General features: G+C 41.7%; 1 protein-coding gene and 1 non-coding gene across 5 annotated transcripts in view; both read right to left on the reverse strand.

Moving 5' to 3' along the window:
- The window catches only part of EFCAB2 (EF-hand calcium binding domain 2), a 161,620-nt gene that overhangs the window by 101,669 nt on the left and 43,187 nt on the right, over positions 1-16,764 (reverse strand). For all 4 annotated transcript variants that reach the window (XM_033200710.1, XM_033200708.1, XM_033200707.1 and 1 more), the window contains exon 2: positions 7,969-8,053. In XM_033200710.1, coding sequence (XP_033056601.1) covers positions 7,969-8,053 — 85 coding nt within the window. The remainder of the gene's footprint in view (positions 1-7,968; positions 8,054-16,764) is intronic.
- Positions 242-348, reverse strand: LOC117076948. The gene has a single exon (XR_004434558.1). It is a non-coding gene; the product is annotated as a U6 spliceosomal RNA (small nuclear RNA).

Consider the following 16,764-nt stretch of genomic DNA (forward strand, 5'->3'; position numbering starts at 1 on the left):
TCGAACAGATATCTATACACCAATAGTCATAGCAGCGTTATTCACAACAGTCAGAAGATGAAAACAACCCAAATGTCCATCAATAGACAGATGGATGAACAAAATGTGGGATATAAATACAATGGAATATTATTCAAAAAAGGAATACAATTCTGACACATGCAACAAGGTGGATGAACCTTGAGAACATTACACTACGTGAAATAAACAAGACACAGGACAAATATTACTTGTTTGTATTTTAAAAATGGAATGCTTCACAGATTTGCATGTCATCCTCATGCGGGGGCCATGCTAATCTTCTCTGTAGCGTTCCAATTTTAGTATATGTGCTGCCAAAGCAAGCACAGGAAGGACAAATATTGTACTCTTCCATTTATATATGAGGCACCTAGGATAATGAAACTCATAGACACAGAAAGCAGAAGGGTGGTTGCCACGGACTGCAAGAGGGAGGGTGTGGAATTATTGTTAAATGGGTACAGAGTTTCAGTTTGGGAAGATGAAAAAGCCTAAAATGGATAGCAGTGATGGCTGTACAGTAATGTTAATGCCACTGCATTCCATACTTAAAATGATAAATTTTAGGTTATCTATATTTTACCACAGTAAAAAAATACACACACACACACACACACGCGCGCACACACACGCACACACACACTTATACATATTTGCATGGAGAATCTCTGGAAGAATTAGAGGAAACTGTTAACAAACCTTGCCTTTAAAAAGGGGAACTGGATAGGTAGAAAAGAGATTTATTTATCACTATATATTATTTCTACCTTTAGAATTTTATCCCACGTACATATATCACCTATTCAAAAATTTATTTTTCAATCGGTCTTCTTAACTTCCAAATACAGAGCAGGAAAATACATATAAGTGAAAATGTGGCCGGGCGCAGTGGCTCATGCCTGTACTTCCAGTACTTTGGGAGGCTGAGGCGGGCGGGTTACTTGAGGCCAGGAGTTCGAGACCAGCCTGGCTATAATGGCAAAAACCCTGTCTCTACGTAAAGTACGGAAAAAAAAAAAAGAGAGATAAGTACTGGGGGATGGTGGCACACACCTGTAATCTCACTATTCCTGGTACTTGGGAGGCTGAGGCAGGAGAATCGCTTGAACCCAGGAGGTGGAGGTTGCAGTGAGCCGAGATCACTGCACTGCACTCCTGCCTGGGCGATAGAGCAAGACTGTCTTAAAAAAAAAAAAAAAGGTCTGTGTTTTATATAAGGCAAAATCAGAGTATCCCTAATTAGTGATATTGAAAACCTGCCCAATGTTTTTCAAGGAGCTAGCTTTCAAATACTATTTAACAAGGAAATGAAAAAGGAAAATAAAATGCTTTAGATCTTAAGAGATCCATATGGAACATATGGGAATAAGTAAAATGTTCTAGCCAGGTGTGGTACGTGCTTATAGTCCCGGCTACTCAGGAGGCTGAGACAGGAGGACCGCTTGAGCTCAGGATTTCAAGGCCAGCCTGGGCAACATAAACAGAGCTTGTCTCTAAAATAAAACATGTATTTTAAAGTTCTCATGAGAGCTTTGTTACATATAGCATAACATTGCTCATCCAGATTACACAGAGGCAAAACAAGTCCGAGTTATTTACTTTAAAAAAATAAAATGCGGCTGGGCACCGTGGCTCACGCCTGTCATTCCAGCACTTTGGGAGGCTGAGGCAGGCAGATGACTTAAGGCCAGGAGTTCAAGACCAGCCTGGGCAACATAGCAAGACCCTGTCTCTACTAAAAACACAAAAATTAGATGGGCGCGGTGGCGGGCACCTGTAATCCCAGCTACTTGGGAGGCTAAGGCAGGAGAATCGCTTGAACCCAGGAGGCAGAGGTTACAATGAGCTGAGATCAGGCCACTACACTCCAGCTTAAGCCAGACAGTGAGACTCCATCTCAAAATAATAATAATACAAACTATATGTATATAAAGTAGAAAAATTATAATAGCTAATACTATTCTTAGCTTTAAATCCCAAGCTAATATTGTTCTAAGAGCTTTAAAAATATCCACTCCCAAGAGTGGTTCTCAAACTTTCTGGTCTGAGAACTCCTTTTACAAACCATCAAAAATTATCAAGGTGCTCAAAGCATTTATGGTGAGTTATATGGATCTATATTTATTATAATTTTAGAAATTAAACCTTACATTTTAAAAATATGTATTTATTTAGAAATCATAAATCAACTCTTATGTTTACATAAATAATTGTTATTTTTTTAAACTATATTTTCCAAAACAAAAAGTATATTGAGAAGAATGGCACGTTTTACATACGTTCAATGTAAATATGTAACGCCTGGCTTCACAGAGGACAGCTGCATTCTCATATCTAGTTCTGCGTTCAATCTGCTGCAAAACTGCATGTCATGTAGCCTTTGAGAAACTCCAATACAAGGCCGGGTGCAGTGGCTCACGCCTGTAATCCCAGCACCTTGGGAGGCCAAGGTGGGTGGATTACCTGAGGCCAGGAATTTGTGACCAGCCTGGCCAACATGGTGAAACCCCATCTCTACTAAAAAACAAAACAAAACAAAACAAAAATTAGCCAGGCGTGGTGACAGGTGCCTGTAATTCCAGCTACTCGGTAGGCTGAGGCAGGAGAATCACTTGAACCCAGGAGACGGAGGTTGCAGTGAACCGAGATCGCGCCACTGCACTCCAGCCTGCATGACACAGAGACTCTGTCTTAAAAAAAAAAAAAAAAAGAAAAAGAAAAAGAAAAGAAAGAAACAGTATATACTTGTGGAAAAAGTGAGAATGAAAAGAACAAATACTCTCTTAAATTTATTATGAAAATAGACCCCTGAAAGGGTCTTGGGAGCACTCTGAGAACTACTTACTTGTACTATGAAACCTCTGAGGCAAATGTACCTGGAGGCACAAAGAGAATAACGAAATGACTCGCAGTCACGGAGCTGGGATGGGAAGCCAGGAAGTCTGATTCCAGACCTCAGGACTGGCCTCCAGAGGCGGAAGGGCAGTAGTAGGGGCCCAGCTCAGAAAGGTTTTGACAGTGGGCTGGTGGCTGCCCAGCATTTGCAACACCAGACTTTCCCTTTATCTGATGTGATAAAATTTCAAATTAAATATTCCAATTTGTGCCAAGCAGAGATAAGGGAAAGGGAGAGTAGCCACCACAAAACTCTAAGGCCTAGACCTCTCAAGGGGGCCTAGATCAGCCCTACACAGGAAGTAACAGCAAACCTCCACCTGAGGGAAAAAGCAGCCAGGGGAGGCACAGCCAGTGCCTGGGGGCTCTCCAGCAACGGCTCTCTCTGTCCTGCCCCCACTGAGCCATTATATATCTCTCCCTCCGTTCAAAGACACTTCTTTCTTTCTTTTCTTTGCTTTTCTTTTTCTTTCTTTCTTTCTTTCTTTCTCTCTCCTCTCTCTCTCTCCCTCTCTCTCTCTCTCTTTCTCTCTCTCTCTCTCTCTCCTCTCTCCTCTCTCCTCTCTCTCTTCTCTCTCTCTCTCTTTCTTTCTTTCTTTTTTAGACGGAGTCTCACTCTGTCACCCAGGCTGGAGTGCAATGGTGTGATCTTGGCTCACTGCAACCTCTGCCTTCTGGGTTCAAGTGATTCTTCTGCCTCAGCCTCCCTGGTAGCTGGAATTACAGGCACACGCCACCATGCCTGGCTAATCTGTGTATTTTTAGTAGAGATGGGGTTTCACCATGCTGGCCAAGCTGGTCTCGAACTCCTGACCTCCGGTGATCCACCTGCTTCTGTAGCAGGATGGGCGGCAGACAAAACTCGTCAGACATCGAGTTAAAGATGGAAGGGGTGTCTTTGGCCAGGGGCATCGGCAAGACTCCTGTCTCAAGAGCTGAGCTCTCCGAGTGAGCAATTCCTGTTCCTTTTAAGAGCTCACAACTCTAAGGGGTTGCATGTGAGAGGGTCGTGATTGATTGAGCAAGCAGGGGGTACGCGACTGGGGGCTGCATGCACTGCTAATTAGATCTTAGATCGGAATAAAACAAGATAGGGATTTTCACAGTGCATTTCTATACAATGTCTGTAACCTATAGATGACACAACCGATGAGGTCAGGGGTCGATCTTTAACTACCAGGCCCAGGGTGCTGCCCGGGCTGTCTGCCTGTGGATTTCATTTCTGCCTTTTAGTTTTTACTTCTTCTTTCTTTAGAGGCAGAAACTGGGCATAAGACGATATGAGAGGTGGTCTCCTCCCTTACTTTGGCCTCCCAAAGTGCTGGGATAATAGGCGTGAGGCACTGCACCTGGCCTGAAAAACACTTCTTTACACCACTTAATCCTTGTTTTTTCCCTTTTATTTTTAGTTGACAAATAATTGTACAGATTTCTGAGATATACAGAGTGATATGTCAATGCTTTATACAATGTGTAATGATCAAATCAGGGTAACTGGCATCTCCACCACCTAAAACATTGATCATTTCCTTGTGAACATTCAAAATCCTCTCTTCTGTTTTTGGAAAATAAATGAGAGTTAACCAGATTCACCCTCTACAATAGAACTCCTTCCACCAATCCAGCTGTAATTCTGCATCCATTAACCAACCTCCCCCAGTCCCTCCTCCCCATCTTTCCTCTCCTCTGACACACAGCTCTACTTTCTACTTCCAGGAACTCAGGTTTTTTGTTTGTTTGTTTGTTTGTTTGTTTTTAGCTCCCACATAGGAGTGAGATCATGTGGTATTTCTCTTTCCGTGCCTGACTTATTTTGGTTAACATAATGTCTCCAGGCTCACTCAGGTTGCCACAAATGACAGGATTTCATTCTTTTTTATGTACTTTCCTCAATTCTTACACAGAATACTGCCTTCGATCCTTAAAATGTTTAAAAAGAAGGATATTAAACTATCAGACATTAAATCATTTTATAAACTGACAACAGTTAATAGAGCATTGAAGGTAAAGTGGTACAGCACATAAGATACGTGCCAAATTAGACCCCTTCTATAAAATGTTGCATATTATAAAGAAGGCCTAACAATTCCAGAAGTAAGTAGAATAAACTGGTGAGTAATTTGAGGGGGGGAAAAAAAAAAAAAGGTCTATTTAGACCTTCACTTTAATCAGCCAAAATACATTCTCGATAGATGATCAACCACTTTTACAAACTGAGAAAACGCGCTGGGAAAGGCAGGGCCAGACCTTACTCATCCTGCATTCTCAGAGCCGCCCCTGGGGGTGCACAAACTGGAAAGCGCTGCCCCCAAAGAAGAAACGAACTTGAGTTCCAACTTTGTTGCTAACCTATTGTGTGATCTTGGGCAAGTCTTTTGGCTTCTCCATCCTTCCATTTTCTTTTTTGTTTGTTTGCTTTGTTGAGATGGAGTCTCGCTCTGTTGCCCAGACTGGAGTGCAGTGACGCAATCTCAGCTCACTGCAATCTCCACCCCCCAGGTTCAAGAGATTCTAAAGCCTCAGCCTCCCAAGCAGCTGGGACTACAGGTGCCCGCCACCACACCCAGCTAATTTTTTTTTTTTTTTTCACTTTTTTTATTTTTAGGAGAGACGAGGTTTCACCATGTTGGGCAGGCTGGTCTCAATTCCTGACCTCAGGTGATCCACCTGCCTCAGCCTCCCAAAGCTTAGTTTCCAATTTATAAAGAGTGGCTGAGTGCAGTGGCTCACACCTGTAATACTAACACTTTGGGAGGCTGAGGAGGGTCTATCACTTGAGGCCAGTAGTTCAAGACTAGCCTGGGCAACGTAGCAACACCCCTGTCACTACAAGAAATAATAATTAGCTGGGCGTGGTAGCGAGTGCCTATAGTCCTAGCTGCTTGGGAGGCTGAGGCATTAGGATCACTTCAGGAGTTCAAGGTCACACACGCTGAATTATGATCAAGCCACTGTAATCCAGCCTGGAGGACAGAGTAAGACTCTATCTTTAAATGAATTTTTAAAAACGAGTGGATGGTAATGATACCAGCAGCATGAGAACATTCATTATAAACTTTAAAGTGCTATACAAATTAACACAGGAATAATGATTAGGAAGCTACATTCATCCATGTTGTTCCTCCTCAAATACACTCAGCATCAATATTTTAATGCTAAAAACAATAACAATGTTCATAGTAACCATCTTTAACCATAAAGCAGACCCTTTAAGTTGTAAGAACATCCACTTTCCCTCAGGGCCTGGGTAAAGTTATTTTAACTTTCAGTGGAAAAAAGATTCAGCCCATAAACATGTTTACTTTTACTGAATTGGCCCTTTTACCATAAAAGGCCTGGCCTCATTGCTCTTAGGGATCCAGAGGTTTTCTTTTCACTGCTACTGTCAGGAAGCCTGAATGCAGAAGAGGAGCCCTGATGTCTTTAAAGGGTAGGCAGGGGTGGGAGTGTGGGTCATGTAGCATAGCAAGAGACTCGGAGTTAGAAAAACCCTGGTGTGACACGGAGCAAACTATTTACCTTCTCCTTGTCCCGAAACCGGAGATGCCAACCCTTAACCCACAAATAAAAAGATTAAAAGGAGGTAGTCCACATGAAGCCTCTAGCACCCAACTGCAGGTAGTGTGTTAGATGGCAAGCCTTAAGCAAATGCTGGTTTCTTTTCTCTCTTTCCCCTCTCATAAAGCCATACTTTCCCCGACTTCTCTAACAAGATCTCTGTCCCCTGTCCCCAGGAGAACCCTTCAAGGAGAGGTCTGAGGTCAAGGCACTTGTCATTCATGTGCTTAGTTATTCAAATTGCAGGCCAGGGCTGCCTGCTGCACCCCCTCCCCAACCCTACCACCACCACCAGCACCCCCCCCACTCATTTCCTACTGGGGTACCCACAGGAAGGCCTGGTGTTCCACAGTGTCATTCCCACAGAATGCAATGTGACCAGAGCCACCAGAGCTGTGTGGTGCTGCACCTCTGATGGCACTGGTTTATAAGCCTCAAACAGTTCCTTTCCAGAACCATTTTCAAACCACTTCCCACTGCTGTGCTGGCCTCTTTACTAGGTTCTGGTCTTGAGATTGCAATCTCATCAAATAACTCTCCTTTAGCCTGGCCTCCTGAAACAATGGTTTCATTGCCTTTTTTTTTTTTTTGGAGACAGTCTCGCTCTATCGCCCAGGCTGGAGCGCAGTGGCGTGATCTTGGCTCACTGCAACCTCTGCCTCCCGGGTACAAGTGATTCTCCTGCCTCGGCCTCCAAAGTAGCTGGGATTACAGGCGCCCACCACCATGCCTGGCTAATTTTTGTATTTTTAGTAGAGATGGAGTTTCACCATGTTGTTCAGGCTGGTCTTGAACTCCTGACCTCAGGCGATCTGCCCACCTTGACCTCCCAAAGTACTGGGATTACAGGTGTGAGCCACCACACCCAGCTTCATTGCCTTTCTTTGATGTGTGTGGCACAAACCCTACAATTCTTATTAGCGTCTAATCTCTTCTGTCTTTTAAGGGGTTTTTTGTTTGTTTTGTTTCAGACTCAAGCTGTGTCCTCCATTTCAGACCCACCAGTATTCATGTCTTCTCTTGTCGTTTTATGTTCTTCTGTTTGGGTTCTTTTTGCTATTTTACAGGGGGAGTGTGCCATCGCATAGGCATTATTAATGTTTCCTTGCAATATCCTATTCGTGGCCTTATAATACATCTTTATGTGTTTTACAAAGCAAATGCCGTTCCTTCACTCGACTACTTCCTGAGTGCCAACTATGCGCCAAGCACTAAAACTGAAATACAGTTCGTCTCACTCACAGAGTTTACAATTTATAGGTTGGAACAGGCAATGAGAATACAGTATATTCTTTCTACCAGAGTATGAAGAATAAGAAACAGTACTTATCAAAGCAATAGCTAGCAAAGACCTTTTACAGAGCATGGAAAATAAATACTTAAAACAGCATTATAAATCCAAGGTACAGTGTAAAAAGAAGAGAAAATAGTTCTCTTGTATCTTATGACTTGTATCAATAATTTAGAAGTGTAACAAAAAAAATATTTCCAAACCTCACATCCACTGTATTATTCGACTCATGGTCAAACACTTCAAATGCTTCCTTGATTTTTTTGTGAAATTCTGCTACTATTATCTCTGCAAAAGACAAAGTAAATAAAAATTATTTTACTTTAGCTTTGAATTGAAAACAAAAATTCTAATAACCAGACTAGCAATCTTAATAAGCAAGCATATGAAGAACTCTTTCCTTATCTTTATGTATCATTTAGCATGTTTAACTTCCTCTGGAGATGTCAAAGGATATATTGTGTTTGTAAACATTTTTTCTGAGGCATAATACACATATGGTAAAGGTGCACTGATCTTAAGTACACAGCTTAATTAAGTGTTTGCATACGCACATACTCATGGAACCACTCCAATCACGGTGATAGAATATTTCCAGCAGCGGCCTCTCTCTCAAGTCCTCTGGGTAGAGTCCTCGCCTGAGAGGTACAGTGAATCCAACACAACAGATACTGTTTGCTTATCCCTAGTGTTCCCTGCCTACCTTGCCTTATTCTATGCTTGCGGAGTTGCAGGAAGAAAGGCATAAAAACCAACATGACATTTTCTCAAAGAGCTTTCAAACTAGTTTTGGACTATGACTTACATATATGAAACATTCATATATATATTCAATAAATAGTTACCTAGTACTTACTATGTGGTAAGGTTATGGCAAGGAACAAAATAGAAAAAAAATCCCTGCCTCTATAGAGCTGCTTTTATTGGGAAAGATATATAAGCTCGTAATATTTGATAAAATACATAGTAAGGCAAATGGTGTGAAAAATGGAGGAAGGAATAAACAGGGTAGGGACATGAGGGATGCTGGGTGGGGCGCGGGTGGGGGAGAATGGGTTGATACGGTGGTCTGAGAGAGGCCTACCTCTGCGGTAAGGTGACACTTGGGCAGATACCTGAAGGACGGAAGGAGCCAGCCTTATGAACAACTGCAGAGTTTTCAGGCAGAGAGAACAGTAAGTGCAGAAGAGTAAGAAATAAGATCAGAAAGGTATGAGTCTGAAGGTGAAGAATAGATTGTCAAGAGGCCTTGGCCAGGCGTGGTGGCTCACACCTGTATTCCCAGCACTTTGGGAGGCCGAGGCAGGTGGATCACCTGAGGTCAGGAGTTCGAGACCAGCCTGGCCAACAGGGTGAAACCCCGCCTCTACTAAAAATACAAAATTAGCCGGGCGTGGTGGCGCATAACTGTCATCCCAGCTACTCCGGAGGCTGAGGCAGGAGAATTGCTTGGATCTGGGAGGCGGAGGTTGCGGTGAGCCGAGATTGCGCCATCGCTCTCCAGCCTGGGCAACAAGAGCAAAACTCCATCTCACAAAAAAAAAGAAAAAAAAGCCCTGTAGGCTACTTTAAGGATTTTGGCTTTTACTCTGAATGAGATGCGAAGCCCCTGAAGGGTTTTTCCAGGCAGCAAAGCGATGTGGTCTGCTGATCATCACTCTGGCAATTACGACAAGGGTGGAAGCAGAGAGAGCAGGCAGGAGGCCACCGCAGTACTCCAGGCGGGAGACATGGGCCAGAATGGTAGCAGTGAAGGTGGTGAGACATGGCAGGATTCTGGATATATTCTTTTTTTTTTTGAGATGGAGTCTCTCTCTGTTGCCCAGGTTGGAGTGCAGTGGCTCAATTCACACTGCTTTGATTACAAGTGAATCTCAATAATGATCCATATGTTTGTTTACCATCTCTGTTTTCTAGGTTATGAACTGTCTATTCATGTTCTCTGCTCAGCCCTACGGGGTCTTCAACTATTTCTTAACAATTAGCATGAGCTGTTTGAATAATAAAGACTTAGCCCTATGTCGAAGTCACTGCAAACAATTTTCCAGGTCAGTTGTTTGCACTTGTTTTTCTAAAATGAAAACAGCTCCATTTCCTTTCTGATGATCAAAATCATACACAATTACTGGAGGGAAAAAAAAAGACACAGATGAAAGTTTAAGTTAAAATCACTTCAAATTCTACCCAGAGTTAACTACTCTTTTCTTTTTTTCTTTTTTCTTTTTGAGATGGAGTCTTGCCATGTTGCCCAGGCTGGAGTGCAGTGGCATGATCTCAACTCACCACAACCTCCACCTCCCAGGCTCAAGCGATTCTCCTGCCTCAGCCTCTGGAGTAGCTGGGACTACAGGTGCGCACCACTACCACGGAGCTAACTTTTGTATTTTTAGTAGAGATGGGGTTTCACCATACTGGCCAGACTGGTCTCAAACTCCTGACCTCAAATGATCCACCTGCCTCAGCCTCCCAAAGTGCTGGGATTACAGGTGTGCGCCTCCACGCCCAGTCCAGAGTTAACTACTTTTAATGTTGTTCTCTAATCTCTCACTCAGCAATAAATTGGATCTTTCATTCTCAATAAATATTCATTACCTTATTATTTTTAGCGACTGCTTGATATTCCACTATAGAGCTTTATCAAAATGTATTTAATCAACCCCCAGCTGTGGATGTTTAGGTTGTTTCTGATTTTTCATTATTATAATCAATAATCAACTCTTTATGGAAGAATCTTGCCCAATTCATCTTTGTGTATTTGTCTGATCCCGTGGAAATTCAACGAGGTGAACACAGCTGAACTAGCAAGGTTCTTATTGGCCATAACAGGATCTTGGGGAAACCTCTCTGGTTACGACGCTGTCACTGCACAAAGCTGATGTTTGGTTTTTAAATGTAAGGTCATTTTAAAAGTACATTATCCTTTATTTTTAGGTAGTCACATCTGTTGAGATTTCTTCTCATACTTTAAAGTTTAGAAACTTACCCTGTGAAAGGCCCAAAAGGAAGAGAAAGAAAAATCGTCCTTTTTCTAGAGGTCTAGCAAATACTTAATTCTATTTTCTCCAACAATTTACAAGTAGATTTACTGTGGTTTTTTTGTTTTTTATTTTTATTTTTGACACTGGACAACACACTGAATAATTCATCTGGTTTATTTTGATGTGATTCAAAGTGAAAGGTTAGCTTTTCCTTTTTACCAAGTGCTTGATTCCGTTCCTTGCACTTCATCATGTATTATCGTCTTTTATGTGATTGAGATTAATTCTATCAATTCTCCATTCTACTGATTCTATTCTGATTTGCATTTCTAGTCTTGTGCCATTACCATAGTGTATTATTTAATGCCACTCTATTAGCCTCTTTTTAGGAATGTTCATCAATACCAATTTATTATTCCAAAGGAAATACAGAAATCCATATACAATTTAGAAATTCCAAATGAAATACCATTGAAAGTTTTATTGCTATTGCAATCAGCTATACATTGAGAATTAACATTTTAGAATATTTAGTTTTCACATCTAAGAGATGTATATTTAGATACATATATCCCTTTATAGATCTCTAAATTAAATATTACATATCTTGAGGTTTGTCATGTAAGTCACACACAATCCTCCAAGAAGACGATGCCTGAGTATTTTTTTTTGTAAATATTGTGATGAAATATTTTTTAGAAGCCTGTAATTTCAAGTGTTTGAGGTAAAAATTGAATTTTTGCTATTGACTATATATCTATTTCCTGAAAAAATGTATTAATTAAAATCTTTCCATTGATTATTTTGTATTTTCTAATAATACTTTTTGTATCATCTTCTTATGGTATCTTATTTCTCTGTCATGACTTATGGCACCGGCCAGCACTACCAAAGCAACATAAATGCATAAAGTGATAATAATCCATTTTATAAAAACATTATTATTATTTAATAATCTGGAACACTAGTCTTTTACCAATAAGTATAATGCTGACTTTTGTTTTGAAATAGGTAAAACTTATCATTTATAATATTATCCTTCCATCTCTTTTTTTTTTTTTTTTGAGACGGAGTCTTGCTCTGTCACCCAGGCTGGAGTGCGGTGGCCGGATCTCAGCTCACTGCAAGCTCCGCCTCCCGGGTTCACGCCATTCTCCTGCCTCAGCCTCCCGAGTAGCTGGGACTACAGGCGCCCGCCACCTCGCCCGGCTAGTTTTTTGTATTTTTAGTAGAGACGGGGTTTCACCGTGTTAGCCAGGATGGTCTGGATCTCCTGACCTCGTGATCCGCCCGTCTCGGCCTCCCAAAGTGCTGGGATTACAGGCTTGAGCCACCGCGCCCGGCCGTATCCTTCCATCTCTAAAGAACAGGCACTAACTTTATTTTTTAGTTTTCAAACTTTTTATTTGCATATTTTTAAAAGTGTGCATTCCAATAATTAAAAACATGTGAACAAAACACTCTGGCACTCTGATTAAAGTGCACTTACAACCTTCAAGGCACGAATTTTTAATAACCTCTTATCAATATATTTTCTAAACTGTGTTCTGTTTAATACTCATTCCTCAAGGTGCTTCTCTTGAACTCCTGACCTCGTGATCCACTTCCCTCAGTCTCCCAAAATGCTGGGATTATAGGCATGAGCCACTGCGTCTGGCCAGAGCTTCTCAATAAAGTGCTTCAGTGATCAAAAATGTCTGCAAAACTCTGAATATTATGTTTTATATATAATATTTATATGGTCATTTATAGTGTGTATTAGTATATTAAAGTCTTTGGAATATTCTACAATCATGAAACTTAACTTTGTTCAACACAGCATGTTCCAAAGTCACTTGATCATCAAGTCTCTTTTTTGGAATTATTATCTATCAGGAATAATTAATGCCTTAACTGAAATCTAGGACTACCCTAATTCAGGAATCCTCACCCACTGGACATTGCAATACAAGTTAACCATCCCTAATCTGAAAATCTTAAATCCAAAATGCTCCAAAACCCAAAACATTTTAAGGTCCCAGGCATTTCAGATAAGGATCACTCAACCTGTACAATATACAGTAACGTTCTAGTCAAAACACAGCATTGCAGGCAGAGACTGAAAGTCCGTTGTTTGCTGTTGCTAACAGCTGATACAGGTATTATGGTGATGCTACTGTGCTGCTTAATTACCTTGAACACATTACTTTTTCACTTCGTGAATGGTACTTCATATTTTTTACTGCTAAGTACTTTTGTGTGAATAAGTGTAAGAAGATGATTGCTTATCAACATCAATTCCTATCAATTTAGGGTCAGGAATGATGCTGATGCCAAACCACCAGCTTGTCCTCAGGGGTGGCTGACATAGTGATATTTTTGCTTTCTGATGGTTCTATGTATGGAAACTTTGTTTCATCTACAAATTAATTAAAATACTGCATAAAATTACCTTCAGGCTATGTCCATAGGGTTTACATGAAACATAAATGAGTTTTGTGTTTAGACTTGAATCCCTTTCCCAAGATATCTCATTATGTATATGCAAAGATTTCAAAATCCAAAAAAAATTAGAAACCCAAAATACTTCTGGTCCCAAGCATTTTGAAAAAGGGATACTGGCCGAGGACGGTGGCTCACGCCTGTAATCCCAGCACTTTGGGAGGCCGAGGCGGGCGGATCACAAGGTCCGGAGATCGAGACCACAGTGAAACCCCGTCTCTACTAAAAACACAAAAAACTAGCCGGGCGCGGTGGCGGGCATCTGTAGTCCCAGCTACTCAGGAGGCTGAGGCAGGAGAATGGCGTAAACCCGGGAGGCGGAGCTTGCAGTGAGCCGAGGTCGCGCCACCGCACTCCAGCCTGGGCGAAAGAGCGAGACTCTGTCTCAAAAAAAAAAAAAGGGATACTTAGCCTGTAAAGTGGATGGATTAAAGGAGCACCCCAAAATACTGAACCTCTTATCTCTCATCTCTCAGTGTGGCCAGATGAAGTCGGGCCCCAGAAAGCAGTCTATTCCAGAGCTTCCCACAGGGGGACCAGGGCAGGACAGGATCCGATGGCAGGCCCCCTGGTCTGCAGAGCAGCAAGCACAACAAATGCCATCAGGCACCCACTGCTCCACACTGGCAGGGGTGTGACATATCACGTGGTCCTCTCCTTTAGAGGCCAGATGCAGAATGCACCATCACCCATCACAGAGCTCCTGGAGACACTGATGTTCCAGGTGCCCAAAGAGTACAGTGTCCATTCCAGTGTGCACTGCAACTTCTTCAAACTGACGGGCTCATGCTCTAGGAAGCAGTCCGAGATCTTTATCTCCACATCCTATGGGCTACCTCCCTGCCTCCGCAACTGATATGTCCTTTTAGTAGCAGCCAAGCTTGATGTGTGGCCCTAAAAACACGTGCACAAGAGGCTGGGCGCAGTGGCTCATGCTTGTAATCCCAGCACTTTGGGAGGCCGAAGTGGCCGGATTACTTGAGGTCAGAAGTGTGAGAGCAGCCTGGGCAACATGGTGAAACCCCGTCTCTATTAAAAATACCAAAATTAGCTGGACGTGGTGGCGCACGCCTGTAGTTCCAGCTACTTAGGAGGCTGAGGCAGGAGAATCACTTGAAACTAGGAGGCAGAGGTTGCAGTGAGCCAAGATTGTGCCACTGCACTCCAGCCTGGGCAACAGAGAGAGACTCTCTGTCAAACAAACAAAAAAACACACGCATTATATATAAATTATATCTGCATTACTTTGAAATAATCAATATGAGATAGTTCAACTGGATTAAAAAATCATTTGGATTATTAGAAAATTTTCTAAGTTACATTGGTTAATTAAAGGAAAAGTTTTTAGATGATATAATTTCAACTGGTTTGAAATATTCCAGGCAGGAGTGTCAGTCACAAAGGCACTGTGAAAAAAGCATAATCCGGCCAGGCACAGTGGCTCACGCCTGTAATCCCAGCACTTTGGGAGGCCAAGGCAGGCGGATCACAAGGTCAGGAATTTGAAGACCAGCCTGACCAACATGGTGAAACCCCTGTCTCTACTAAAAATACAAAAATTAGCCGGGCGTGGTGGTGTGCGCCTGTAATCCCAGCCACTCGGGAGGCTAAGGCAGGAGGATCGTTTGAACTCGGGAGGTGGAGGTTGCAGTGAGCTGAGATGGTGCCATTGCACTCTAGCCCGGGTGACAGAGCAAGAAGACTCTGTCTCAAAAAAAAAAAAAAAAATGTGAGAACGTATTAAGAAATCACATTTTTGAGATAGGTAGGGGCCTAGTTCATATTTCAATTTTGATTTTTTTAACGGTTGGGAAAAATGCTTTTACATTTCTGCATGAACAGTTTCTCATTGGTAGTAAATGATCAAAAATTGAAGAGCTCATATTAAAAGATTTTTTAAAATCAGGAATTGAGTTCAACTATTTCAAGCAAAAAGTTTGATATTAAAAAGTAACATATTGGGAAGCAAGCTCAAGCTCCACCTTTAACATTTTAAATACATTTGGAACTTTTAAAATAGAGTCATCATTTTAAAATTTCCTAATACTCTGTTTTATTTTCTTAAATATTTTTTAACATAATGATTTTTTTAATAATCAAGCCTTATATAGAGTCCCAAAGCTCATCTAGTTTTACCCCAGTGTGCCACAAATATTATTTTCCATGCTCAGGGTTTTTGTTTGTTTGTTTTTGAGACAGAGTTGTGCTCTGTCCCCCAGGCTGAAGCGCTGTGGTGAGACCATGGCTCACTGCAGCATCAAACTCCCAGGCTCAAGCAATCCTCCCGCCTCAGCCACCTGCGTAGCTGGAACTACAGGCACAGACCACCGTGCCTGGCTAATTTTGTTTAATTTTTGTTTTTATTTGTAGAGACAAGGTCACTCTGTGTTGACCAGGCTGGTTTTGAACTCATGGCTCAAGCGATCCTCCCACGTTGGCCTCTCAAAGTCCTGGGATTACACACACGAGCCACTGAGTCTGGCCAATGTTTAGGTTTTAAAGTGATAAAAGCTGAGAAGCACTACCCTAAAGTCATTACCCATCTGGAAGTCCCTTTGAGAACTGGCTGCTCATTCTCCCATGGCTTCCCTATCTCAGGGACTTGAGGAAGGTTAGCAATATAGAGCTCCCCATTGCTGCTCAGAGCCCCATACTCCTAATCTGCCGTATTTTTTGCCAGCTTCTCTATTGAAGGAAATTTTTAAACATACAGAAAAGTTGAAAGCTTAGTATTACAAACAACTATATACCCACCACCTAAACTATTGTTAATATTTTGCCATTTTTTGATTCCTCCTTCCAAGTCTGTCTGTCTGTAAGTCAACTGCAGACATCAGAATAATTCATCCCTAAATACTTCAGCATATCTCCTAAAAATAAAGACATTCTCCTGCATAATCCCAATGCTATTATGATATCTTTAAAAATTAACAAAAATTCACCAATCATCTAATATATCTTCTATTTTCAAATGTCTCCATCTGTCTCTATATGTCTCATAAGTATTTTTTTCATACTAAAACCCAATCAAAGATTATGTACTGTGTTTGGCTGTTACATATTATTTTGTTCTCTTTGAAACTAAAACAGTCCTCCATCCTTCCCCACCCCTCCCCACACACATGAAATGAGCTTGTTGAAGAGACCAGGCTATATAGTATCATACAGAATGGCCCACATCATGGACTTGTCGGAGAGCATCCTTGTTTCAACTTCATATTAAAAACTACTACTCTATTAAGGTTCATCCCTTGAGGACACATAATCTACCACTCCTTCTCCCTGCTATCCTCTACTGATTCCCTGATCACAGTCCTCCAAATTTCTCATTCTAACAAATTCATCTTCCTAATCCTATTTGATCAACACCTTTCAACCCTTCTAGGTTTTTTTGTTGTTTGTTTTTGAGACGTGAGCCAGTGCACCCAGCCATTTACTTATAAACCCTTCTGAACTCTGTTCTTTCCCTTCCATTTCCATTGTCATTGCTTATGATTAGACACTCACACGCCTGTAATCCCAGCACTTTGGGAGGCCTAG

Source organism: Trachypithecus francoisi, unplaced genomic scaffold, assembly GCF_009764315.1.
Source record: "Trachypithecus francoisi isolate TF-2019V2 unplaced genomic scaffold, Tfra_2.0 Lachesis_group5, whole genome shotgun sequence".
Lineage (NCBI taxonomy): Eukaryota > Metazoa > Chordata > Mammalia > Primates > Cercopithecidae > Trachypithecus > Trachypithecus francoisi.